This window comes from Cyprinus carpio, chromosome B13, assembly GCF_018340385.1.
Source record: "Cyprinus carpio isolate SPL01 chromosome B13, ASM1834038v1, whole genome shotgun sequence".
Lineage (NCBI taxonomy): Eukaryota > Metazoa > Chordata > Actinopteri > Cypriniformes > Cyprinidae > Cyprinus > Cyprinus carpio.
Genome location: NC_056609.1, coordinates 1,907,667 through 1,922,424, shown reverse-complemented (window position 1 = coordinate 1,922,424; position 14,758 = coordinate 1,907,667). Strand labels below are relative to the sequence as shown.

The following is a 14,758-nucleotide window of genomic DNA, read 5'->3' as shown; positions in this document are numbered from 1 at the left end:
GGTGGCCACTGCCTCTTGTGGTAGGTCACCTAGAACCTCCGTGTCCTGTCCAGGGACTAGACATGAAGTTTCCAGAGGTCTGGACGCGGGTGCCATGGGGTGCCCTGTCTCTGAGTCAGTAGATCCTTCCTGCCAGAATCTGCCAGGGAGGGGCTGTCACGAGGAGCATCAATTCCGGGAACCATGTCCGAGTGGGCCAGTAGGGCGCCCCAAGCAGGACCTCCTCCTCATCCTCCCTGACTTTGCACAGTGCTGCCTATTTGCTGCCTATTTATACTCGCGCTGCAATCAGCGACAGCTGGATGCAATCATTGCATGCCAATGTGCATTGCCTCATTTAGTTTACACTAAAAACTTTTTAATTTATTTTCCAATGTGATGTTTGGCTGGCAATATTTGTGCAACAACTGCAAGATAGTGTGAATGATTATGCCCATTACAGTTACGTTGTTTATATAATTGTCTGTCATCACCTGTTATGTGTGTTTAGATGAAGTTTTAAGTGCAGTAGCTAGGTGGGGAAATACATGTGAGAGAGGGTGTTAGAATGAATTTGTTTTTGTGATTTCCGCTTTCATTTAAAATGCACAGTGAGTACATATATATATATATATACATACTGCCGTGCAAAGGCAAAAAGTCTGTAACTTCGATTTTTGTCAAAAGTTAGTCATTAATATTTTTGGGACATTCAAGACATCCTTTATCATGTGTACAAGTATCTTGAGTCAATTTCGTTGTTTTTCCGAGAAAATAATGGGTCGTCTCAACCGTAACTTCGAAAAGCCCCGGAGAAACCAAAGCAGAACACCGTATAACACCAGTTACCGCTCTTTCACTTTGTTTGGAACACTCATATTGAGTTACGGCATTCTGACTTTAATTAGCCGCGCATCAATAAAAAGATACGGTGCCGGTTTGGAATTAACCGGTGTTCTGCCTTTGTTTTACTGTCCATTAAAGTCTTCCGCATTTTAATTAAGGTGTAGACAAACAAATTAGATAGATTGCGATCTACCAAACAGCTCCATATAACAAATCACTGTAAAGGCTAGATACCTTGGCAGCAATACGTAATCGTGAATAACCTTTAAAGATTTAGATTTTTATTATTTTTGTAATGCAGATTATTTATCAGGCTGTCACTTCTAGTTGGACGCGTGTGGACTCCAATGCCGTAGCTAGCATGATCAATCATAAAATCAGTAGCCTACTAACAGTTCGCAATTAAATCCATATCCTACCTTTTCTTGTAACCCGATAAAATCAATCCATGGCGATGAATGTCATCGGAGATGTTTAATCCACAAGCATTCTGAGCATTATTCCCATTTGTTGGCGTTCACATCAATCCACAAGTCGTTCTTTTAGGTTAGGCTATTTCATACAAATCAATATAAAAGCAATTATGCTATGTCTAGCATTCTTTTACATTACTGAGCATAGCAAATAAATTGGTATCCACGGTATCCACTCATGTTTAAAAAAAAAAAAAAACCCTTAATACAGTCACATTACTATATGCAATAGCCTATATGAGACAGACTATGATCACTAGATTTTATACAGGTGTTACTATAACGATTTTGTAAATGGTGATCAGCAACCAAATATTGATAATGTGGAAGTTACTGCCTTTTGCCTTGGTGTCACTTCTTACGTTTTGCAGACAATGCAAAGGCAGAGTACATTAACTTCATAGTAGGGGTAAAAATCATGTTTGAGCTCACAATTTTTTAATGTAGATAATTTTCATAACTAAAACATCTAATTGTTAAATTTCCAGTGTCCTAGCTATAATTAATTTGCCTGACAAATAAAAAACTTTACACTCTAGCGAGTTAAGGTCTTTTGCCTTTGTAGGGCAGTATATACATATATATGTATATACACACACACACACACACACACACACACACACACACATATATATATATATATATATATATATATATATTCAAAAGGCTATTTATTAACTCTTGATGGAGTTTAAATATTCTCTGTGCTGTAATTGACACTGTGTTGGTTGTGATAAACTTGGACAATATACAGTTGATGTAATACTTAACATTGACAAAGGTGTCTAACAAAAATGTACAATCACAAACAGAAATCACATAAACTGTCCTGGCCTATGTTTCATATTTTCCCATCTTTGTTCCCCTATTTTAAATTTAGAAATACATAACACTGGGTCTTCACCTAGACAAATATGAATAGAAAGGATTTTTAGTAATGGAAGAATAGCTACACGTATAGTGATGATTAAGTCTATGTGCCCTTCATTTCAGAATCACACACTATCACATAAAAATCAAAATTATATATTTTTTAAAAATGTTTTAGCTCTTTTCAGATCAACTATACAAGCTAATTACATAATTTTAATTGTAGATTAGGAGCAATACAGGATATTTCGCATTAGAGAAAACAAAAAATTACACCTGGGCGTTATGCAGATTTATAGAAGTATTAGTAGTAGTATGGGATTCGCATTTTTAATGTCAGTTTTAAGGTTTGCAGTAAAAATTGCAGACGAGGGTTTGCACAGCATTTATACAATATCTGATGGTACAGTGGTCTATTTATAGTTTATATATTTATATAGATATACATTTTTGGAGGGGAAAAACGCCGTTGCTGCAGGAGTAGTTTGTTATTAGCAAGCTGTGCCAAAACGAAAAACTGAGGTTTGTCCTCAACCCACAGAACACACACGAGTGCGCTCTCTCTCTCTATCTCTATCTCTCTCTCTCTCACACACACACACACACTCATTGACGCGTGCTGACGTCAGAGCGCGTCAGCCCGCAGCAGCAAACAGTTGATTTCTCCAGATCTGCTGCCTGCCTCATCAGAATATATGCGGTGGTTTAGGCTCCTGACTGCGTGATTCATACGCACAAACGGTATTACCCGTGTCAAAATACTCTGGGTTACTGTGAGATCTGGAAGCCAAAAAAACAATTCCGAACTGTATGTTCTCAGCAGAACCCTAAATGCACCAACTTGTCTTTATAACAGAGAATGGCCTCTAGTGGAAGCACACATAAACACCAATTTGTCTTTACACGCTGCTTTCATATTAATTCCCCAACGTCCTGCCTCGATACTATAACATAAAAGGATGTCCAACCCTGAGAAATGACGCCCCCATTCCCCCCCCTGAGCAGTGGGAAAACACACTACAGCAGTCCGGAGCAGAGCAGCTGCGCCAGAGTGCGGCGCAGCCGGGGAGGAGATAAGCGAACGCCGCCGCTCTCAGTGCAGTTCTCCGGCTCCACTCGAGACGAGCCCTCTACTCTTTGCCTCTTGCCTTCATTTCCCAACGTTATACTAGGAGGAGAGGACGGGGCGCGTCTGTATACTGAACGTAGACACTAGCCTACCGTGCGCATACGGGGCGCGTAAAACACGGCGCTCCACACAGACTTGACGCGCTTTGATGTCATCCGGCAGTTCAGGGTCGGATCGTTTAATTTATAACAGCGGGTCGACATTAAACTAGACGCATATCATATCAAGAGTAATCATTACTCGCTTGCGGTCAGACATGGAAGATGGTCCGCCTTCCACAAGCTGTTTCCGAAGGTTCACGGACTGTTTCCTTGGCTCAAGTAGGTATACTTAATATTTCTCTAGCGTACTAGTAAGGAAGGGTGTTGCAAAATGTATCGTTTTTGTTGCGCACTTGCACTGCGTTGCGGCTGCATATTGGCAAACTTTTGAATTTATTTTCCAATGTGAAGTTTGGCTGGCAATATTCGCGCAACAGCTGCAAGATAGTGTGAATGATTATGCCCATTACAGTTACGTTGTTTATGTAATTGTCTGTCATCACCTGTTATGTGCGTTTAGATGAAGTTTTTAGTGCAGTAGGTGGGTGGGGACATACATGTGAGAGAGGGTGATGTCTCATCATTCGAATTAAGTGTTAGAATGAATTTGTTTTTGTGATTTCCTCATTCATTTAAAATGCACAGTGAGAACACAAGTCAACTGTTGGCTACTGGAATGCAAATTAGCCAGTGTGTGTGTGTGTGTGTGTGTGTGTGTGTGTGTGTATATATATATATATATATATATATATTATATATATATATATATATATATTAATTTTTATTTATTTATTTATTTTTTTTTTTAAGTAATCCAATGCAGGAGCAAACCAAGAAATACACAGACTGAACTGTGGTCCTGTTTTTAAAAATAAATAAATTCCTCTGGTAATCAATTTAGTCACTGATTAGGCTACCAGTCAGCGGCGGAGTAGCAGTATTTACCCTGTTGTTATATGTCTACATTCACTTAAAGTACTATTACATCACATAGTAAGCAGATGTAGAAAGTAGAAATCGCATGAAGGATCTTTCAAATGTTTTTATAGATGAAGCGAGAATTGTTGGTTGTTACATGTGGTTTTAGTCTCAGTGTCTACTGTCTAGAAATACACATTTGGAGATATATGAGCTGCAATAATAATGTATGCACGATTCTGAAATTAGCCACTTTTATTTCCGAGATTTGTTGCTTCTAACTGTATCCATAAATTCACTACAAGTGTATTAATTACTTATTTTACATATGATATTAAAATTTCATGTAGCATTTTGCCTAAAAAATTCAAATGCACATGTATTTGCTACAATGCAAAGACATAAAGCTTGATTGAGTGTTCCTCTCAATGCAAAAATACACAAATGACAATTGTTAAAATATTTTCAAAGAAACCATATTGAGCAATTGCAAAGCTGTTTCTTTTTGCATGCTTGCTGTTCATACGGTTAAGCAGTAAACTTATGTAAAGCTTAATCTTTCCAAGTTAAAGCTTTTATAACCTAGTCCATTAAAAATATATAATAACTATGTCAGTCACTAAAAAATAGAAAATACACAAAAGTCCCAAGCAGTTAGTTGGAAAACAGGGAACCATACTGTTGTCACACTCTAAAGATGATAAACAGTTAAAGGCCACACTTAATCAGTGCTCTCTGTTGCACACTTTGATCAGATGCCACAGTAATCTATCAGAATGAAAATGTTTAGATGAAACTTGGAAGAGACTTTGTATTTTTTCAGAGCTTCACATGCAGATAAATTATTTGATGATATCCTCAGTGCATAGTACAACAGGACAACAGTGTCGAGATGTTGTTTTTGGTGACCTCTGATGGATATCATGACAGAATTAGCATTGACTGCATTGACATGAGAGCACAGTGTAAGCTGTGTGCAGTGCTACAGATGACAGGCAAGCGAGAATCTCATAGGCTTTACTGAGGAAGGGTGTCATTTATTGCAGTCTCAGTGGATACTTGCAAAATTCATGCTATTCATATTGTAGAGCATTTTCTTTAAAATGTTATTGGCAAATAACGGATATAAAAGGCCAGAAAAGTAAATCTCTTTAAACTTATGTATTTACCCTGCATCTATACAGTACTATATATACATTCATCCAGCAAGTGGTACTGTGTTTATTTATGGTATTTATCATCATATTTTCCAGAAAATAGACTTTATAATATAAAAATAATAATAATGATAATAATAATAATAATTGGTTTGCTTCAGAATCCAGATTTCTTGTTGTAAATCAAGTGGTATTGAAATGTTAAAAAAAAAAAAATCAACACATTAATATTACAGTTAACTGCACAAACTTTATAACAAGACATAGGCTTAATAGGAACACTGATATTTTAATTTTACTTTGTTGATGTAGTAAGAGTGTTTGGTTTCCAAATGTCTCATGAATTATGATGGTTTCATGCTGTCTGCAGCTGACAATTTGCGGCACAGAACACGATGGTCTGCACAAACCATGTTTATTCATGTTGCAAGTCAAGCAGTATTTATTGTAGTCTGGGTTGTATTTTTCCTTACTTTGTGTAGTTTTACTTATGGTTTTCAAGCATGTCATGCAGCCTCTCCATGTTGGCATCTGCTCGAATTTAACTAGTTTCTACCTGGTGACAGATTAATTTGCTTCAAAATATTGTAGATTTTGATTCGACTCGTGGTCTTTGACAACAGCAGCACAGATATGGGAAGCCTGTTTATTTTGCTATGCTAACTGTATAGGCAAATACATTTATTTGCATTTTGTCTTTTACAGTTAGTGTGTTATTCCTGTAGTTCACAAATTAAAAAAGACCCAACAGCCTATTTTTTGTTGTATTATATTACAGGACAGAGATTACAATAAACTTTAATTCACAACCTATATACTTTACTTGAATGTTGCACTACATATTTGTATGGGTATTTTAGTTTTTTTTTTAGACATGATATTCTGAAATGACAGGAAAGTGGAGGAGAGAAAGGAGAAAAGAGACTAGGGCATGACACAGGCCGCATGATTTAGCTGCTTAACTAAATATTAACGGAGAATCTCCTTCTAAATCGATATCAGTCAGTAACAATTGAATCAAAAGACTCATTCTGGAGGAAAAAAATATATACTTTTTAGATTAGTGTTACTGCAGTGCTCTGTTGTAAGAGTGCAGGCGTGTAGTGGTGAAGATGTTCGGTGTGTTGAAGGGAGCTTGCGGCTGGTGTGTCATTGCATCTCTCTGAGGCAGTGCTGAGTCTGGGCTTCCTGCTGCTGATATCAGCAGATCACCACATGCAAACAATGGCAATACAGCGTTGTTTTCTACTTAGCATTTTTTGGCAGGTATCTTTTTTTATTTCAAATTTAAATTTTTGGATTATTATGGAAGTCTTGTTAAATCACGCAAACCGAATCACTCATATCCAAACTGATCATGACTATTGCAACAGATAAGATCTGAAAAAGTTGTTCTGTCATATGACAGCGTTTTATCGGAATGTCTGGGACAAGTCATGCTACCGGTGGTGTGGTGTTGTTTTATATCAGCCCTGCCCCAGCGTGTGTGATGGACCTCTCCACAGAGGCCATTTTTGAGGCTACTCCAGGTCAACACTAATGTGATCTGACAGCCCATCTACAGAGCGCTCAACTCAATGAAGAACACTGCATTGTCATGCAGGAAGCACTCATCGAAGACACTTCCTCCCCCAGCTGGATGTCATTTAATCATCCCAGTGAATTCCCTTCTCAAACGGCCTTTCACTGAACACGAGTCAATGAAACTGCTTCACGTGATATACATTTAGCAGTCTGCCAGACGTACAAAATGTCGAGATGCACTTTTGAAATTATCATTAGAAAGTCCAGCATCGGCCAGTGGACAATTGAACAATTTGACAAGTTTTCAAATGTATCTTTTCTTTCTTGATTTATGGAGGTAGCAAGACATTAAGGCATGTCTGAATCCAATGCTTGCATAATGTCCTATCTATTAAGATATCTTTATCTGGTCTTTTGAAGGCATTATTATTAATGTGTCCTTTCAATGCGATATCCCACAGTCCTGTTCATATGGTTCACCTTTTGGTGGAAAGAATAAGACGGTGTCTGATGGAGCAGCTAAAAACAAGTTCTTTTTTTATTTTTATGTTTAACGTTCACTTGAACTGGTTTTATCATTAAAACAACACATTTGTATTTAAACATTTTTATTTGCTTGCAAATAACATGGAATTAAGTGTCTCAAAAACATTACATTTCAATTCGCACATAAATGTATTCTTTATTAAATTATTGTATTTTTGTACTCTATTACGCTAAAGTGTACTTTTTTCACAAGGGTATGCTAGTACATGAACGCAAATGCATATAGCTTTGCAAGGTCGATTTTGTAAGTTGTTGCAATGTGTCAGTCTGCAACTCATAATGCAATGTAAGTATGAGCTGCATTGTTTTCTCAGTACAACAAGGGCCGCTAAGCGTTAACATTCTTCCTATATGGTTAGTTCTCTCTTTCAGGTCAGCTATAGTCATGGAAGAGCAAGTTAGTAAGAGTTCATCAAACTGTCAACATTTTCCAACTTTAATACTGTGTGTCGAGTTAAAAATAGTTCTAGATAAAAAAATAAATAATAAATAAAAATTGTCTCAGGACCCCTGCATTCTGTTCCATTCCTGAAGTCCTGAAGACTTCTACCATCGGCCCAGGACCATCCTTACTGTTGAAACCTAAAAAATATATTTCAGCTACATTGTGAACTTTTACACAGGAATCTCATTTGATATAGACTCATGGGTCATCATATAAAATTTCCATGGCATGAGCTCACTCTGTCTGTTACTCGGCACCCTGTACTTCTGATGATGTCAGCTGACACTGAACTGCAGTGCTCCGTTTATGACCTTGTGTTAGGAATCTCCAAAAGCAGATTGTGAGTCTGCTGTTCTCATCAGAGCTTTCCTATGGTCCCATTGCTCTGCTGGAAACAGGAAGTCTCCAGATGTGGTGGGTGAAAATCAGCATCTTTGGCCTCCTGCGAGAGCAGTGCTGTCAGATCAAACACTCCTCCCGCTCGCTTTAACAGAAGCGTATAGGAAGTATGGATGGAAATCGTGAGGAATTTAACGACTCTTGTTCTGATTTCATTTAATGAATCAGTTTCTTTAATAGTTCTATCATCAACTAAAACAGTTTCTATTGCTGTGGTGAATTAGAATGGATTCTCAACCCTATAAAGAACAGATATGTACTCAGATAATATAGCTTTCATGAGCTTGTCAAGGGTAAGAATTAACATGTTTTATTATATACATTTTTGTTGTTGTTGTTGTTTGGTCACAAAGCACTGTTTGGCTAGTAAATGCATTCCTGAGTTTTACCTCAATAAGATTTTTAATTAGTGGTGTTTGCTAGATCAAACTGTTTCTCTTACTCAGAATTGGGGATTTAAACAAATCTCTAATCTTACATAGTGACATCTGGGACATAACGCACCCTACACGGTTTGTGCTACAGACATGAGTGATTGCTCAAATCATATGGCTTGTTGAGGCGTGTGATATTACTTTCATAAAAAAAATAAGGCTTATATTTTTTGCTTCGCTGATAGTACATTGTTAGGAAATATCCTAAGTTTACATTCCAGAATATCATACTTGTGGGTGGACTCTTTTGACACCATCTGCAGCAACCACAACAATAAGCCAAAAAAAAAAAAAAAAAAACACTCAAAACACCTTAGAAACCTATTGTCATACATGAATTGGCTATGGTAATTGGCCATAAGTAGGGCCCCATGAAATGTAAAAAATTTTTCCCTTCAGATTCTGTTTAATTGTATATCAAATTCTGTGTTTTTTATTTTACTTTTTCTGGATTCTGTCTTTTGTGTTTTAATACAAATGTATTACCAAAATGGTGGTAATGAAATGAATGCACAAAGGTTTAACTATTTAATTTTTTAAAAGCATTATAATGACATTTGAACAATTCCTTTCAGTTTTTGGGAAAACAAAATACTGCACAACAGAGTTTACAGTTTAAATTAACACATGGATGAAAAGTCAAGTCACCTTTATTTATATAGCACTTTATACAATACAGATTGTGTCAAAGCAGCTTTACAGTGTCAACAGGAAGATAATGCAAGAGAACAATAACAAAGAGAATGTTTTAATAAACTAGTGTTTTTATTTATTTTAAGAAGTACATTCTACTATATATGTCTTCAAGTCATAATGTCTTCAATTTAAACCAGACGTTTATAATGAAGTTTTGTAGTGAAGATTTTAGAATTTCTGTGTATCTGACACCGTAAAGGCATTGACGCTATAGAAAAGTTTCATGTGAGAAACACTTATCTTGATTGGCTATGGCAGTCATATGACGTCACTGGAATATGGAGAGTGTCCACATAAACCATCATCAGCTTAAATTTATCTGAAGGAAGATGCACAGGCATGCCTAAAGTTTGGCAACAAGACATAGTGCTCTTTCCCTTCTCAGGGAACCCTAAAATGTTTCCCTTTCAAGGGAACTTTGACACAGTGCCATGGTGTTGATACTATCGGAACATTAATATCCACTATGCCAAACTGTAGGCCTAACTGCTCAGAGCCGGATGCATTTCTAACATTTAGCTCCTCAAAGCCAAATGCAGGTTCGATTTCAAACTCATATTCAAAGGCAGTCAGTACAATCAACAAGACCAGTTGTTACCTGTTCTGAAGGATATACTGAGTGCATGTTTCTACCAGTTTAAGTAGAAACACTGTATATCGGGAACTGTTTGCCTGTAGCTGCAGAGAGAGAGAGAAAGGACAATGCCCCGCTCTCACCTAAAACAGCAAGCGTAATCCACATGCCGCCTCGGCAAATGCAGGACCCAAACCCTAGGTTGCAACCTGAATCCCATTCCTTGAGAAGAGAGCCAGGCAGGAGAAGAGCTTACCTTCTGTAAAACACCCTTGAGTGCTGACAGAACATGCCCTGTTCCCAAACAAATGTCACACAATGAGTGTGTGCCATCTCCCAATGCATTTTTCTAAGCTCCCAATGATTGGATTTCACACACACACACACACACACACACACACACACACACACACACACACACACACACACACACACACACACACACACACAGAGACAAGTGGCTTCCTGAAGACAAAGAAGCTGATGACGTTTCACATGGCCACCATGATGTCATATGACTGCGTCGCCAAACAAGATTGGCCTGTTTTTACATGTTTCATAAACCAGCTCCCACAAAGCATTTCTATCATGGAGTGTTACTCATTCACTTGGGGAAACATGCAGTCATATTTAAATAGCGGTCTTTTGCGCTTTAATATTCAGTGGCAATAGTCCATATCAAGATTTGATTAAATGTACAGCACTACTTTTTATTTATTTATCCAAATGTCGTCAAATTCTGTGATATACAGTAAATTCCATTTTTTTTATTGGATTCTGTGATTCCACCCACATTTTCCACATCACAGAATCCAAAGGGCCCTACATAAGGTCCTTGAAATTGCAGAACACTTGATAAGGTCTGTTTTTGTCATCATCATTTGTCAATGTGCCTTCTAGTGTTATTTACACATCAATCACAGTTAGCTAAAATATTGATCTGTATGGATCTGTGGTGACAGACGTTTAAAGGTCATGTTTTTGACACCAGGTTGTTCTTTTATGCATTGTAGCCAGTTGGATGCTTTTTTTACATTTTCAAAACATTTTAAAAAACATAAACATTGTACAGGAAAGCTAACACAATGACTTTAAGCTCAAAAGCTAATCTTGGGCTCAAACTATAGTTGGCCACGAAACCCCACGAGGAAGTATTAATGCTCATTTGTGTTGATCATCAGCGCTGGGGAAATACATTTTTAAAAGTAATGCATTACAGTATTGTGTTACTCCATAAAAAGTAACTAATTGTGTTAGTTACTCTTTATGGAAAATAATCCATTACGTAACTTTTGCATTATTTTTGTCACCTGTGCTGGGCTTGCTTATTTGTTTTTAATGACAAAAAAAAAAAAGTTATATTTTTGGCAACTGTAAATGAAATTAATCTGGTCCTCAACCTGAAGGAAGTGCATGTGCACCTCACTCCCAATTTCTCTGAATACGGGACGGAAGAGGTGTCAGTGAATAAATGGGTAAAACAAAGAAGCTTGCATTACTTATTTGAATAAGTAATACATTACTTTAGTACTGTAGTTACTTGAAAATAATCTCATTACACAATACGTTACTTGTAATTCATTACCCCCAGCATTGGTAATCATATAAATATCTAAATCGACTATTTAAAAAAAAAAATGCTTTCACTGCCACTGTTGCCAGTGGGCAAAAAGTTATTTTCTCACTCTCATCATATTTGATGGAAAACTTATTCCACAGTACATCAGAGCCTCCCAATCATGAGAGTTTAGAGAGCGATTTACAGTGGCAACATATTCTGAATAAGCTGGCTGTGAATTCATAAATGGCAAGGCCTTGTGAACCTGTCGGAAAGGGCTCTAGTTAGGGGAGCACACAGTTACAGCAGTGGCTTATCTCAATATCAACTGGCCATTTATATCCTGTACCCATTCCTCCTAATGACCAAAGCCAGGAGAGTGGAAATAATGCAGATTACCTATCCATGAAAGTTGCTGTGTGTGTTTGTGTGTGGTGTTACTGTAAATCTACAATATGCATTTGTTTCCTGGAATGTGTCTGCATCTGTGTGTCTGTGTTTGTATGTGTACTTAACCATATACTTCGAGCACACATTTAAACCTAAAAGTGAGCTAAATCTGACCGTTTTCTGTTGAGTTATACAATGAGCTGTACATAAAACAGAATCTTTTGTAAAGCCGTTAAAAGAAAAAAAATGTTACTTTATTAGAATTTTTCATTTTTGTTTTTCAATCTGTCCCTCTACCTTTGTCCATCACTGTCCAAGCCACACCGAAACTCTTTCTCAGATAAGAAACATATGCTCTTCCCACTTCTGGCAGGGGTGTCCCAGGCGGGCCACTGACGCAGGCAATGCCCCCCCCCAATCACACACCCATCCTCCCGTCTCACTCCTGTCAGGCAAGTGAAAAATAGTACCTTGGCAGTCTGCCCTTGACACCACTCCTGATTGAGAGCAGTTCACATTAAACCAGCTCTTCTCTCTCAGACACTCTTTCGGTTTTGTCCTCTGCTGTTTTTGGTAACTGTAGGGTTTTGAAATCTCTGACTCTTTGGACACCAGTGGTGAGAGGCTGACCCCACACGTTTATAGGCCTCTCTGGAACAGGTCTTAGACATACGGGCAGCCAAAGTTTAAATCCGGCCTGGTGTGATTTAAGTTATGATTTGTTTTTTTTCACAACAGCCTGTAAGAATAGAAAGGATAGAACAGTTTGGATTTCACTTTAAAATGTTTATTTACTGCAGTCAAGCTGAAGACAAAAGTAATATTCAGGACAAATCAGGTGCCAACTGGAACTCTGTCTGAACACGGGACATGGCTCATAGGATTTTATCAGGACATCTGATCACCCCATTGTAACCTCCTGCTCACCCTGTAAAAAGGAAGATATTATGACTTCAATGAAGTAGTCATTCTTTTCACTCCTGTTTTTCCACACATCATTCCCCAGATAATGGAGACAAAGCTTTGCAAACAGGTCTGTCAGCTTAGTTTGAATTATGTGGGGGAACGGATGGAGAAAGATGCTTTTTCTGGCAGGATTTACTGTACCAAGTGTTTTATTTTTACATCTCTCAAGTTGTGTGGGGGGAATCGAGACACTCAGACGGCCAGCAGTCACACAGCACCAAAGGATTAGACTATCTGTCATTTCAACCGTAATCTTTTATGGTTTTATGCATTTCTTTATTGTTTGGCACCCATGTTGTCATGCTGTAAGCAAACATCTGGATTTTTTCAGCGATAAGAGAATTTCTTTATAGTGTGTGTATGAAGTCATGTGCTTTTTCTGTAAGTCCTCCAGCAGAGTCTGAATCTGCCGTGATCTTTGGTTAAACATTAACTCTGAGCAGCCACCTAAATTCAGGAAAAATACCAGTTCCCTTCTCTATTCCCAAATGACCCATGCAGGACACCCTACTGAATATACTTCTGGACTTGAGTGGTGTTTTTCAGATACAAAGTGTTTTGTTTTAATTAGTGTTGTGAATTGACTTTGAGAAGAGCATCAAATGAAGATTATTCTAGTACACTGAGATGAATGGATAAATCACTGAGTAGACAAAAAGTGGCTTTTAAAATATCTTTTATGTTTTGTTTCTGTATCATTGAGCATATGACAATCAGTGACCTATAGTCCTCAGCAATCCATTTAATATTGTTTATCTGTTTATCAGTTTATCTGAGGCAGATATAGGGAAGGTTCACAAAGGATGCAGTCCATCAATTATAATTTTAATTGATGGTCTATGTAGTCATGCATCAGGTGCAGTGGGGACCTGTTTTTTCAGTGTTGCATCAAGAGCAGTTTGTTTTTTAGGGCGAAAACTGTGGCTTAAGACCTTTGCATTGGCTAACTGTGGATTCACATGAACATGCTTTGCATTTATTTGGTATTTCAGGTTTGAATTGGTCTGAGAGTAAATTTTGAATACAGAAATTACATATGGTTACGTGGCAAAAGTATGCCTATTTTGTAGTTATTTTTGAGTAATTATTTATATTATTATATAAAAATGTGTGATTTAAAGCTAACTTTTGCTAACTTTAAAGCTAACTTTAAAGGTAACTAATTTAAAGCTAACTTTTTCACTTAAAGGGTTACTTTACCCGAACCCGTAAGGTCTTCATTCATCTTCAGAAAATGAATTAAGATATTTTTGATGAAATCTGAGAGCTCTCTGACCCTGCATAGACAGCAATGCAACTGTAATGTTCCCAGGTCCAGAAACGTAGAAAGGACATCGGTTAAACAGTCCATGTGACATCAGTGGTGAGAATACTTTTTGAGCGCAAAGAAAACAAAAATAACAATATATTTAACTATTCTTCTCCCCCGAGTTATGTCTTCCGCCATTTTGGAGAGTACCCAAGACCGTAATCAATGTAATCAGTGTTGTTTACGCTCGGGGGGAAAAGCGTGCTTATACATTGTGATCAGGGCCGTAGCTGGGGTTTGCGGGGCCCCGGTGCAGGTTGTACCAGTGGGCCCTGTTTGAAATGGTTTAATTTGTATGTTAGTTATATTTATTTATTTGTGCTATTTACACAATGTTTAAGTTTTTTCAAGTTTGTAGGTGCCCAGGTACAGAAACCGAATAATCAAATGTGAAATAGCACTGCATAGTCTTCACTGTAAAAATTACATTTATAGTCAAACCAAAATTTATTCAGACACCTTCAACATTTCTCAAATTATCACTGTAGTTATCACTGTCATGTC

General features: G+C 37.5%; 1 protein-coding gene across 3 annotated transcripts in view; it reads left to right on the top strand.

Moving 5' to 3' along the window:
* LOC109100429 (cAMP and cAMP-inhibited cGMP 3',5'-cyclic phosphodiesterase 10A-like) overlaps positions 1-14,758 on the top strand; it is a 119,819-nt gene that overhangs the window by 36,992 nt on the left and 68,069 nt on the right. The window contains exon 1 of one of the 3 annotated variants that reach the window (XM_042736233.1): positions 2,861-3,617. The exons of 1 other annotated variant lie outside the window; for it this stretch is intronic. In XM_042736233.1, the coding sequence (XP_042592167.1) occupies positions 3,554-3,617 (64 nt within the window). In that variant the 5' untranslated portion in view covers positions 2,861-3,553. Of the gene's footprint in view, positions 1-2,860; positions 3,618-14,758 lie in introns of those variants that run through there. One more of the 3 variants, XM_042736232.1, reaches the window with a different exon arrangement.